At 36.3% G+C, this 13,761-nt stretch overlaps 1 protein-coding gene across 1 annotated transcript in view; it reads right to left on the bottom strand.

Annotated features, from left to right (window-relative positions):
• The window catches only part of FBN2 (fibrillin 2), a 244,367-nt gene that overhangs the window by 153,728 nt on the left and 76,878 nt on the right, over window positions 1-13,761 (bottom strand). Inside the window, 1 exon segment of the mRNA XM_041764048.1 lies at window positions 11,821-11,946. Within this exon segment, the coding sequence (XP_041619982.1) occupies window positions 11,821-11,946 (126 nt within the window).

Genomic DNA, 13,761 nt, shown 5'->3' with positions numbered 1-13,761 from the left:
TAAATGAGAAACACTTTACAGTGAAATATGAGAGGGATGCATTAGGAAAGAGAGATTCCTAGCATGGGACTAAGGAAAAAAGATAAGCATTATCACAGCTTTATTTACATTTGCATTAAATGAAAGCGTCTATCAGAAATTAGCATCCCATAAAATTTTTTTTTCAAGTCTTTACATATTTTTCAATGCCTGGGTAGTGAATGACATATACTACAGAAGGTCAGTAAGTAACAACACTTGAAGGAAATGCAGTTCTGGATCTAGGTATCATATTTCAAGTTTTGTTACATTTTTACTTGACTACAGCAGGATATTTCTTTAAAGTAATTTCCTTCAGGCACTGAGCTATGGTAACTTGTGAGATAGCTTTTCTTCTCTTTCATTTTTTTTTTTCAATAGACGCTGAAGATACTTATCCAGAATATTGTAAAACTAGCATTTTGTTTATTTTGGTCTACATTATTACTTTTCCATTTCCATTATGAAACAATTATATGGTAAGGAAAATGAAGAAATAAAGAGGCATATTTCAGTTTATATACTTCTTTCCTAAAGGGAAAGTTCAAAATATTCATCTGATCCTTTCAATCCAGGGTAAAACATTTTTCTATCATTAACACACACCTAATTTTAAGTCTCTGAGAAAGGTGTTTTGGAGGCTCTCAATTTTTCCAGTGATCTTCAGCAGAAATTGAACTGCAAGAATCATGTAAATTACTTTACCATGCTTTTTTTAATAGTTTTTTTTAAAGGATCTAAATATACAGTGGCACTGAGGAAACAATATTGGTTCCCACCATTTGGGAAATTTTTCCTGAGTCCACTAAAATACAATTTCCTGACCATTGTGTTATGCTAAATAAATCTAGTCGTCTGTGTCTCAAATGGCCATTTCTGTAATTTGGGTAGACCTGAGGCTAGGGAAATAAAACAGGTGGCACCACGTCAGGAATTAATGGATAGTCTTAAATCTCCAGCTCCATGTTCCCTTTTGATGACGATGGATTTGGGTCCATTTAATTGTTTGTTAATACTTCTATCAGAATAGGCAAATATATGCCTAATAGGTCTTTTTTTTTAAGAATTAAAAAAGCTTGGGGTGCCTGCATTATCCCTGGGACGCTGGGATGGAGCTCCACATAGGGCTCCCTGCTCAGCGGGGAGTCTGCTTCTCCCTCTCCCTCTGTCTGCTGCTCCCCCTGTTTATGCACTTTCTCTATCAAGTAAATAAATTAAAATTGTTTTTAAAAAAAGAATTAAAAGAGCTTATTTAGCTTATTTAGCTTATTATTGTACTTAGCTTATTATTGTAAGCTTATTTAGCTTATTATTGTACTAAAAGTCATAATTGAAATGTTATATTAGAACTCTTCTACAAGGGGCAGCCCGGGTGGCTCAGTGGTTTAGTGTTGTCTTCGGTCCAGGGCCTGATCCTAGAGACCCAGGATCGAGTCCCATGTCAGGCTCCCTGCATGGAGCCTGCTTCTCCCTCTGCCTGTGTCTCTGCCTCTCTCTCTCTCTCTCTGTGTCTCCCATGATTAAATAAAATCTTTAAAAAAAAAAAAAAACTCTTCTACAATTATTTTTTTAAGATCTCAAATCACATGATTTACTGAATCTTTTACAACTCATTTGTGCTATCCCTGCCTTCTTTTAAAAAGACCAAAAGTGCTAAATCCTTTATCTTACATAATACTTATAAGAAGCTCACTCACAAAAGATTATTATCTCTATTGTAGAGATGAAGCTGTTCATTTAAGAATATACAGTTTGCTCGTGGTGTAGTGGTGTGAGCACAGATCCTACACTTGGCACTTGGATACCACATCCTGGGCTATATGGCCACTGAGTCTCTCTCTCTCTCCCTATTTGTTTCCTGAATTGTACTTAAAACTTACATTGCCATTTCCCTCTGCAATGTTCTCTTGCTATTGGAATAAAAACTTTAAAACATCTCTGTTAAAAAAAAAGTTAAAATGTGATCTGAATAATCCTAATTTTGTTTCACCATCTCTAGTCACAGGCTAAAGAATATTTTTGTTGAATGATTTTCTTTTGGAATAAGGATTTTTCACAGACTTCATGTTCATAACAATGATGTTATCCACTGTGTCTCATATAAAGAGCTCTTTGTCCTCCAGGCTTTCACAGAAAACTCTGTGTGCCACTTTCCATGTAAACCATTTTGTTCAGGTTGAAATTTACGGAGCGATGTAACTTCAGGAACTCCCTAGGAAACACTGCTTTTAGCTGACTAAGACCGTCAAGGTAGTGTCCAAGTTATTTAATGCAAGTGCTTTAATAGTGGAAATCATTTGTGGGAAGAAACTAGAAGAGTTTAGGCTGGCAACCCCTGATAAATATAGTAGGAAGTGATATGTGCTAATTTTGCCTCAAATGTCAGCTCTGGGCTGCCGGTTGGCTATCCCTCTGGATGCCTATCACTCTTCCCTACTGGTCACACTTTCTGAGATGTTCTGTTTTCCATATACGAAACTCACAGGGGCTTTCTAAAAATCAAGCCTGGAAATACCACTGCTAGCCTGGCACCTGGTCAGTACGTTCTTCCCAAATGGTTTATAAAAGCATAAATCCTTCAGATTTTCATTTTAGATTTTTACTTTTCATGTATATGCTTCAAATTTCTAAGCTACTCAACGCTCTGCTTCCCCAGGTAGAAGCACCATGAAAAGATTTCTTAGTGCAAAGAACTTTTACTATCAATTCATTTGATTATAAGTCATTGTTTATTTTAACGGCAGGGGTGGAGGGGGTTTGGGGGTACACCAAGCCCGCTGGATGTCACTTTTGCTTAGCACACACAGGAAAGTATGATGAGTTGAGACAAGTTTTGATTCTGAAAAAAAAATTATGAGAAGCATTGTGCAAAATGTCTGAAAATCAGATTATAAGAACCTGGTTGGGGAATATTAGGAGTTACAAGAAAGAGTTGAAGATAATTTAGTTTTAGGCACCACGGTATCACAGGGAGATAGTCAAAAAGAATTTCCATTATTGTTCCTGTGTTAAAAAAATCATAATTTTGTTCCTCGGGGTGAAAGCATAGGGAATTGGGAGGAGAAATGCCGGAAACTAAGATTAAGTTAGCTCAGGAAGGTGAGCTTTAGCAATCTTTGCCAGTTTGTTGGCAGTGCTCAGAATAATCCTGTTCTCAGGGAGGAGTTTAGGTGTTACAGGCTCCCTCCCTTTTATTGATACATCTTAAAAATAAGACTGAATACAGAAAGCTGCAGTCAAGATAATACTGTGCTCAAGAATTGGTAATATTTAGCATAAGCTTTTGGGGGAAATGTATATAAATTGTAATATTTGCAAAACAGAAACAAACAAAAAAGATATGGAGATGTTTGCAGTATCTTTACTTCTCTTGCATGATTTCTTACTCTGTAAAAGGAACCCAAAACCATACGGAAGAGAGCTCAGGAATAATCTAGAAGATTGAGTTAGTCCTGTGAGAGCCAGGGTAGGGCCATTCATTGATCACTCAGCAGATGCTTCTCAATCAAGCTGGGGGAAGGGCTGGCTAATACAACAGACCTGGGAAGAGCAGGAAATCCACCTAATTGCAGATCATTAGGCTCTTTGTTTCCCAATCGGTCACCAAGCAACAAGTGAGAACAAGGCTCACTTACAAAGACATCAATCATAATAGAAATGTAAATAAGTCACCTTTCAGAAATAAGTGGATCAAAAAAGAGGATAAGTCTCTCTCTGAAAAACCAAAATGATCCTGACTCCATGGTGTAGCCAAAGGGAAGCAATGGATTCTACTTTGAAGGAGATACGCAGGCCAACAGTGTCCAGATAACATGTGTGTCTGCAAGTATGCTGGCCAATATCCACGACAGAAAGAACCAGAGAATGATGCCCACTCACATCATGGAAAGTGGATGAACACACAAGACATATCCACATAATGGATATAATGGGTTATTCACCTTAAAAATGAACTAGAACAATGTGCAACAGTACAGATGAATCGTATCATTATAACAGTAAGTGAAAAGAGCAAGTTCCATATAGTACTAAGTCTTTCACTGAAGTAACAGTGATAATAATAAATGGAAAATCCACAGGTGTAATAGAAGAATCTAAAAAGAAAAGAAAACATGGAATTGTGGATTCAAAGTGATGGTTGTGGGAGTGGGGATAGGTGGGACAGCACCATGGGTAGATGCAGTTAATTGTCTTAGTCTCACCTTTCGTTTTTGGTGGTTTTATGGGTGCACATTATATTATTGAAGATATTTAACTAATAAAAGCAGAATAACAATATGTCATGAAACAAATACTATGAGTAATATAATTGTGTGTACCTGAAAAGGGGACAATATATGCATACATACATACAGAAATGTGTTTGTGTGTAAGTGTATTTTTGAGAGCAGACACAGAGAAGAATCTCTGAAATAAATAAATGCAAGCACCATAGAGCAGACAGATGGTTCTGTTTTGTATTTTCAAAGTCCTAACCCACCTAATTGCAAAGGAGCAGCCCGTGTTTTGATACCTAATTTCACTGGGCCATGAAGTGAAGTTCTAATTTCATTGGTCCATGCAACTCACTTGCATTGATGACCAGAATTTTACCAAATTTTTATTTAAGATGATTTAAGAACAACACCTCCTTTCTTCACAATATGACTACTACATACAACTTTTTTTTTTAATTTTTATTTATTTATGATAGTCACAGAGAGATAGAGAGAGAGAGGCAGAGACACAGGCAGAGGGAGAAGCAGGCTCCATGCACCGGGAGCCCGACGTGGGATTCGATCCCGGGTCTCCAGGATCGCGCCCTGGGCCAAAGGCAGGCGCCAAACCGCTGCGCCACCCAGGGATCCCTACATACAACTTTTTAAATACTACTTCTATTTTGGCCAAGAGCAAATTTATAATCAGCTTCACTACAATTATCATCTCTGACCTCTCCCATACTATTTTACTTCTATTTCCAGTCATCAAACATATTTCAATGAGATTATCATGTGTATATTACTGTATTTTCCTCTTAGAAAAAGACAGGAGGGATAATCTTCTAAGTCTATCATTTCTTAAATGAGTACAGATAGTATAAATACTTAGAATTAAAATTTATGGGCTAAATGTTAAATGCATTTGTAATTTTGACAGAAAATTTTAAATCGCTCTCTGTAGAGGATGTGTCAATTTTATACTTTTATTAGGAATTTCTGAGTGTCTCTTTCTCAAAACCTTCCACTAGTACAGTTTTACATTAGAATTTTGCTCTTATCAAAATGCATAGGTAGAAATGGTATCTTGTAGTTTTATTGTGTGCTTTCTTATTCTAAGTAAGAGTAAGCATGTTTTAGGGTATTTAACAGTTACTGGTATTTCCCTTGTCAACAGTCAGTTCATATCCTGGAACATTTTACCGGATATTTTCTTACTCATTTGTAGAACTGATATATTAGAAAAACTGGTCTTTGTCTTAGGAGTTGCAAACATTTTTCTCAGTTTATTGTTTGTCTTTTATTCTTGCTTATAGCAGTTTTCTTTTATTGCCATGCAATTTATATTTTATGTAGCTGAAATTATCAATCTATACCTCATAGCTTTTAGGTAGAGTAACATACTAAATAATACTGTCTGAGATCTAAAACAATATAAAAATTTTCATGATTTTTTTTAACTCCACTGTTTCTTCTATTCACACTTACATCTTTGGTTCATTTATAAGATGAATCTTCAGTTCTGAAGTCATGGTGAATAGGTTATGTTAGCATAGTGGTACAGAGTTAATTTTCATTTTAATGAACAGTAGTGTAGCAAAAATCCACTGACTAAATATCTCATGTATCACTCATGAAAGGCTATAAAATGTATGTTAGAGAGAAAGGTTAAGTTTTTCAAGAATTTAGCCCTGTGGCTAATCTTCCCAAAGGCTCCATGGAAAATGGCTGCATCTAAGTGCTTAAATTGGCCAATCCTTGTAGAGGGCTAAGATGACGAATCTGGGCTAGATCCAGTCAGCTGTCAGGTCATGCATCTGCAATCCCAAGGCCTAGACCCCTGAACCCTGATGGACACAAAGAGAATGTTCCCCATTCATGAAGAATGAGGTGAAGAAACCGGTCTGGAGGTCATGGTTCCATATTTTTTCAGCCTTGATCCTATCAGAGGAGAGAAACAATGCTATTTTTGACTACCCAAACTCCAGAGCCAGTGCCAAGATCACTAAACTGGGTGTATTTCTGCCCTTGATGGATTGTAGAGCACTCCCACATAATGCAACAAGTAGAGAGAGAACCATAATCCTGTTGTTGCTGCATATCATTTACGGGTATCTCCCCGTAAATGCAATCTGTGGGATGGGGTGTGTGCTGCCAGGTAATCCTCCTGTGTTCACTCAATGGCTCTGGCTGAGTGAAAACTCAAGAAAATTCAGCAGGTTAGAATCCTGCTCCTGCAGTTTCCAACCCACCTAGCTTCGACAAAGTTACTTAGCTTCTCTGTGCCTCAGTTTCCTCATCTGTACAGCAGGCTAATGACAGCAACCCAACTCACACCACTGTGTGATGACTTAATAAGAAAACCCACCTACAGTGGTGGTTTAAGTGTTGTCTAGAATATATTAAGTGCTCCATCAATATTAACTTTTATTCACATATTTTGGTGCTATCTATACTCTGCTGGTAGCCAGACAAGAAAAATAATTAAAATGCAATGTAAAAAGTGCTGTGGTAGAGGAAAGCACATGACTTATTTGTTACAGGGCAGAAAGTAGGTATGGGTTTAGCAGCCTGGGCTTTTTTATTTAAGGGAGAGAATTTCTGTTTTTTAATTATAATGTTGTAAATTTTTTTAAAAAAGGATTTAAAAATTCTGTGGTTTCTAAATTGCTGACCTAAAAAGTTTTGTGTTTCCAGTATGTACAATCTCCCTACTTAAACACCAATTTTAATATGTGTTTTCAACAACAGCCAATGAACTTATTATTTATCTTAAAGTTAATACACTTTTGGTAATATGAGTAAAAGAAAGCATTTCTCAGTTTGGGACAGAAGTTTATTTTCCATGGTTTATCAAAGCAGTGCTGGAACAGCAACCAAAGATACTGTGCCAACAAGTTTCATGAGTTTCATGAGCACAAATAAATATATTTGTTGTCACAAATCTCAAACAACTAAATGCTGTGGTAATGGAACAAAGCTGAACACTCCTCAGAATAAATTGCAAACAACTATTTGACATATAAAGAGCCATTGAAGGAAAGCTTTCCAATACAATGGTGCCATTTTCCTTCCTTCCATTTAGGCCAGGAAAGAATAACTACTTTGAAGAATGTTAAAGAAGGTATAGTCTGGAAGAGGAGGATCATGCGAGGACATCTGGCATCTACTTGTGTGTTCTCTGAGTGGACTGAAATTCAAAATAATGTATTTTATCATAAAAATGAAAAATGCTGAACAGCCTTTTATATACAATTTCATATTATACTGATACATGCTACTTCCCTTCCTCATTTAAATTAAATGGATATTTGGATGAATGAATCTTTGAATACAGTAACTGAAAAAAACCTTCTCTTTGGATGTGAAGAAATAGTTTACTCTACCAACGAACCATTTTCCCCACTGCATAACAGAATTAGGATAAGATTTTGGAGCCAAACTGGCCCAGAAGAAATAAGACTTGACTTCAGTATGCCTGAGAGGCTTAACTGAATGTGAAACTCTAAATGAGTTAAAGGAGAAAATAACCAATTCTCCTTTAGACAGACAGACAGGCAGACATGTACACATACACACACACACACACACACACACACACACACAGAAATGAAGGTTTGTTTTTTTTTTTTCAGAGAACCTATTTTTATTCCCTGTTGAGACCCTGAGTCTCTTCTCTCCATGTAGAAGGGTACAGCAGTGTCAGGGCACAATGAGGTCAGTATCTGCTCCTCACCAAACCACCCCCACTGGCCCCTAGGCCATCACTCTAATGCCAACTGATAAGGAGCTGAGCCAGCCAGCTTTCCTCAGGACGGACAATGGCTTCATGAGAAACACAAACATATTCACAGTAAAATAAGGAGTCTCTATCTTAACCAGGAAGGGGGTGCAAATGGTGGCATCTCAGGCACTGAGGCAGGCGAGGGGATATGGGGTTTGAGGATTAAGGGTCTCCCGCGGTGTGCTGGGGGGCTCTCCTCCCCTCTCTGCATTGACAGTATCTGATCCCAGCCAGGCTGCTTCCCACCTACTCTCCTCTTGAAGTACCAAGGGTGCAGGTACCTCTGAAACCCCCTCAGAAAGCCCAGAAGGGGCTCCTTTGTGTTCCGGGCTCAGTTTCTCAGATCCTCAGTTTCTCAGGAGAATTCACCCAACCAATGATAGAAAACAAAAAGAAGTTTAAATACAGATGCTCAGGCATGTGTTTCAGACATTAAATCAGGAGATGAATGCCATCCCACCATTCTTTTTCATTTTAGTATAAGCTATGTATATCTAAACTTAAATTTTCAGCAGAACAAGCCTTTCAGGATAAGACTTTAGTTACAAAAATATCCCAATGAACAATCAGAAGACAGTTCTTTCTTTTAATAGATAGCGAAGGTCCCAGACCTCAGAAGTATTACCTGCTGATGATCAAAAAGGAGCAATGATACAAAGATTTTAAAATGTCAAACTGCACTTAATATTTATGCTCTTTGTCTTTGAATGGTAACCAGAGCAAAATAAGATTATTAAGAAAATGAAAAAAAAAATCAGATGAAGAAAAAACTCCCATAACACAGAACACTGGCATCTTTCCAAATACAACTTTCACTCTGGCCCCACATTTTACCTGCTTTTTGGACATTCAACCCAAGTCAAGGAAATTAACTTATTATACAGCATAGTCCCAATTACTCAACACATATATTTAGGAGCTTGCAGTATAGCAGGTTCCAGGCTTGGGGATACAGCGATAACAAGACAGAGTTTTTGTGATCAAGGATTTTACCCAAGTGTTGGGAGTAAGATGGTCAAACAACAGATATACAAAAACAAAAATAAAAAAACAAAAACAAAAAACCCCAGAGTAACACAATTTTTTAAAGTTAATAAACTTACTTTGCTGCTAATGCTGCCACCATTTCCCCCAAATCACTCGGATTCAAAACACTGGTTACCTTTCTTATTTCTGAATAGACTCAGAAACTTAGAGACTGAACAAGATTTTAGAGAATTTCATTGCGGCAGGAACAGAAATCTAGTATGTGCCATAAGAGAAACAGAACGGGCATCATTTTCATGTAAATCTTCCAATACTACTATATTTTATGCTCACATTGTAATTCACATAATAAACTAAAATATCTTACCTTTGACAGTTGGCCAAAAGTAACTGCTATGTTTACCTTTTTATTTAGGGTGAATACTAAGTTTAAATTTATGTCAACATTTTTATACTGACACTGTATGAACCATATATAAATGGAAGATAATTCAAAGCTGTCACTGAGAGTAGCAATAGTTTACAGTCTTTCCAGATACATTATGCTACCAATTACTTTAAATAGTTTTATTTAAGGAAATACCACTTGATCTTTTAATAAAAGAACACTAATACTTAAGGAAAATTGCTAATAGTTACTTTTAAGACATATCCGAATAAATTGAACTTACACATAAAGTAAAGACTTTATAAAACCTTAAGCTTTCAAATTCTAATCACCACTTCTTCCAATTCTCCTATTCCCGACCAATCTCAAATATTAAATAATTCTTTCTGGGCAATGGCTAAATGGATTTGGCTGCCTGGGCAGGAAGTAAGGAAGGAGAGGACTGGATTCAGGCTCTGGGTGGTGCCTCCATTACATCAACAGCCCCCTTTTCTAAAGAACACAGACAAGTGTGAATAAAGAGTTGCACTGTCTCTCTCCAAACTCTGCCTTGGCTCTATATGTTGTTTTGATGAAATGTGATGTGGAAAAGGCTCATTCTATTTTCAACTAAGAAGAAATACATTGTTTGATGATTAATGGAAATGTCACAACCACTTTCATCAGTCAGTGGCTGTGCCTTCTCACCTACAATCAAACACTGTCTTTTTCCTAAGTCTACCACCCTTGGATCTAGTCTGGATAATATTTCAGAAGTAAAAAGTGAATCGGAATGACAAAAAGTTGAGCCATAGAATCAACTCCAAAAGAAGCCAGGAAGGAAAATACAAGAAGTAGCAAAAATAAAGCAATATAATCTGGACTCATGTCCCCAACTTGCTGGTCCAATTCCCGTGTTTTTGTAGATAGTTTTCCCATCTTCCAAGTATTTTTCTTAACCTTTCCAATATAAGCAGACTTTGAGGGAGCACAAAATTAAGTTGAAGTTATGTAAAATGTATATAATTATGAAGATTAATTTAGAGAAGAACAGAAAAACAGTAGGGCAAATAGAAAATATAGAATGATACGTGTCCCCTGAGTTCATAAAATTATGATTTCTGGTGTTGGAACCATAGCATGTATACCAATGCCTCTACCTCCTGTCCAATTAAATAGTTCATATTCTTGTTTGTCTTCTATAGATTTTACCTTTTTTCCTCTGTTTTTTTCTACAGAGAGGGACAAAACTTTTTATAACAAAGCAACAACAACAAACTCAAATTGTGGCCTTTTTGGAAATGGAAAGAACGGAAGACTTAATTAAAGACGATTTTAGCTACTGAAGGCAAACGGGCCTAAATAAATTTGTGACAATTTCTTCACAGGAAGTATTTATAATATGTATTTGCTACTTTTACTGTACTCAACTCAAAAAATGCTCCCAGATAAGATCATAGTGGGCATTAAGAGATCAAGTTCAGATTTACTGAATTTCCCATATAAATTCAGATTCACATTTTTCCAGCTCAGGTAAGCCAGACTGCCAAAATAAATTTCTGAAATAAATTTTTTTCTAAACTTTGAGTAGATAAAGACTACTTATGTCACAAAAAATGAAAACAGATATGGTATTTGTCTTAAGAAAACTACCTTGATTGGAATAAAATGATTTAAGTAATCATTCTAAAGATAAACATTATACTTCAATACTAGTATAAGTATCAACATTATTCTAAATATACATATTAGGAAAGCTAGACACCCTTTAGAAACTTTTTAAATTTTGTAATAATGATAAAGCTTTTGATCACATATAAATAGAACAAGTGATTTTATTTTATATGCGGAAACTTATGGAGTTTCCACTGTAAAATTATATCCAATTCACATTCAATATTATGATCACATTCCAGAAAATTATTAATTTTCTGGTATCTTTATTTGAGTAAGCTATTCTTTCACAGAATACCTGTTGTGGTAATTTCCAAATTATCTGAGTCAATTATACTGATTTTTTAATTTGGCAGCCAGCAAAGAAACAGTATTCAATACAAAATTCAAGATATTTATTTAATAATATAGAAACAGAGTAGCAACTTCTAATGCATCATTTTATGCAAGATACTGCACTTCACTTGGAATTTTAATCTTTTATATAATTTTGTAAGTGAAATGGAAAACACTTCATAAAGGAAAAATACAAATGGCTGGATCACTCCCATTCCCACTACAACAGAGGAACTGAGACAACAAACTCCTTGTAAAAATGTTAACTGGCTTTTTCCAAATCAAACCCATTAAATACACAAACTGATACAAAACCACTCTAACATCTATCCCCTTATTTTCACATTAAAATGAAGAACTGCAATTATGATTAAATTCTTCAAAATTCAAACTGAAGTTAGGACTTTCTTGGATTCAGCATCATCAGGAGACATGTGCCTCAAAGTACAGACACTCACCTTCACATTTCTGAGTAGTTTCACTCTGCTTGTGACCAGCAGGGCATTTGCATTCAAAAGAACCCACTGTGTTGATGCAGTTTCCTCCCTGGCATATCCCAGGAATAGCTTGGCATTCATCAACATCTGCAAGAAGAAAGCACTGTGAACACAGAAACCACTAATTTCCAGAATATCTATACTTCTTTAATGTAATGCACAGAAAAGTTTCAGTGGTTCTCAAGAGAATGGGATAAGGAGAATTGGGACCACTTTGTGTGTGTATATATATATATATATATATATATTATATAAATCATGTATAAGGGTGCCTGGGTGGTTCAGCTGGTTAAGCGTCTGTCTTCAGGTTGTGATCCCAGGGACCTGGGATCAAGCCCCAAGTTGGGCTCCCTGCCAGTGGGAAGTCTGGGGCTCCCTGCAGACTCCAGAAGGAGTCTCCTTCTCCCTCTCCCTCTGCCCCTTCTCCTGCTCATTCTCTTTTCTTACTCACACTCTCTCTCTAATAAATAAAATCTTAAAAAAAAATAAATCATGTATATATCTCATTTTCATTCGTTTTCTTTTTGAATCTTATTTTGAAAATCCATCCCTGTTGTTATGTGGACAACCAATCTCTTGCTTAGATTTGCTGCAGAACACTTCTGGATGTGTTCACCCTCCTGGTGATGGGTATTCAGTATATACCCAACTTCCTGCCACCAACTTCTCGCCACTTCAGTGCATGATACAATGAAAGTCTCTACAATGTCTCTCCATGGAGCTGAGTATCTATGGACTGAAAACTCAGAGAGACGTTTCATCCCTTTGCTGTAGACCCAGGGCAGAATTTCCATATCACAGAGTATATATACACCCAATATGAATAAACACTGCCCAATGTCAAATGCCTTCATACCACCAGCAATCCACACATCTATGAGTAGTTCACACATCTTTATTGTCCATGAGGATTCTTGTGTTTTCTTTTCTCTTCTAATAGGTGATATCCAAAACCCTAATTTTCTTTTTGGTCTAATCATTATAAAGGGATATTAAGTTCAATTTTCACTTCTCTAATTATTAATTACTATGCATGTTACACTTTAGATTTCTTCATCTGAAAGTTGTCTGTACCTCTTAAACACTGGTATATTAAATTTGTCATATTCTTTTTTTCCAATTTTTATTTAAATTCTAATTAGTTAACATACAGCTTAGTTTCAGGTGTAGAATTAAGTAATTCAACACTTCCATACATCACCCAGGTGCTCAACACATATGCTCTCCTTAACTCCTGTACCATATTTCAACCCATCTCTCCACCCAATTCCCCTCCAGTAACTACCAACTTGTTCTCCAGAGTTAAGAGTCTGTTTCTTGGTCTTTTTTCATTTGTTCATTTGTTTTGCTTCTTAAATTCACATACGAGTGAAATAATATGGAACTTATTTTTTTCTGAATGACTTATTTTGCTTAGCGTGATACTCTTTAGCTCCATCTACATCATTACAAATGGCAAGATTTCATTCTTTTTGATGGCTAATATTCCACTGTGTGTATGTATGCATGTGTGCATGTGTGTCTGTGTGCCTTCTTTATCCATTCATCAGTTAGTGGACATTTGGGCTGTTCCATAATTTGGCTATTGTTGATAATGCTGCTATAAACATTGGGGTACATGTATCCCTTCAAATGAGTAGGTCATATTCTTATCTGAAATTAAGAAATGTTAAAAGAAGTTCTTCAGGAGGGGTGCTTGGGTGGCTTAGTGGGTTAAGCATCCAACTACTGATCTCAGTTCAGGTCTTGATCTCAGGGCTGTGACTTCAAGCCCTATGTTGGGCTCTACATCAGGTATGAGGTCTACTTAAAAAAAAGTTCTTCAGGAAAAATAAAAATGAGATGGAAATTATGGTCTATGCAAAAAAAAATCCTAAAAAGCACTGAAAATAGTAAACATGT

This window comes from Vulpes lagopus, chromosome 7, assembly GCF_018345385.1.
Source record: "Vulpes lagopus strain Blue_001 chromosome 7, ASM1834538v1, whole genome shotgun sequence".
Lineage (NCBI taxonomy): Eukaryota > Metazoa > Chordata > Mammalia > Carnivora > Canidae > Vulpes > Vulpes lagopus.
Note: the sequence above shows the minus strand (reverse complement) of the source record. Positions and strands in the feature narration are given on the sequence as shown.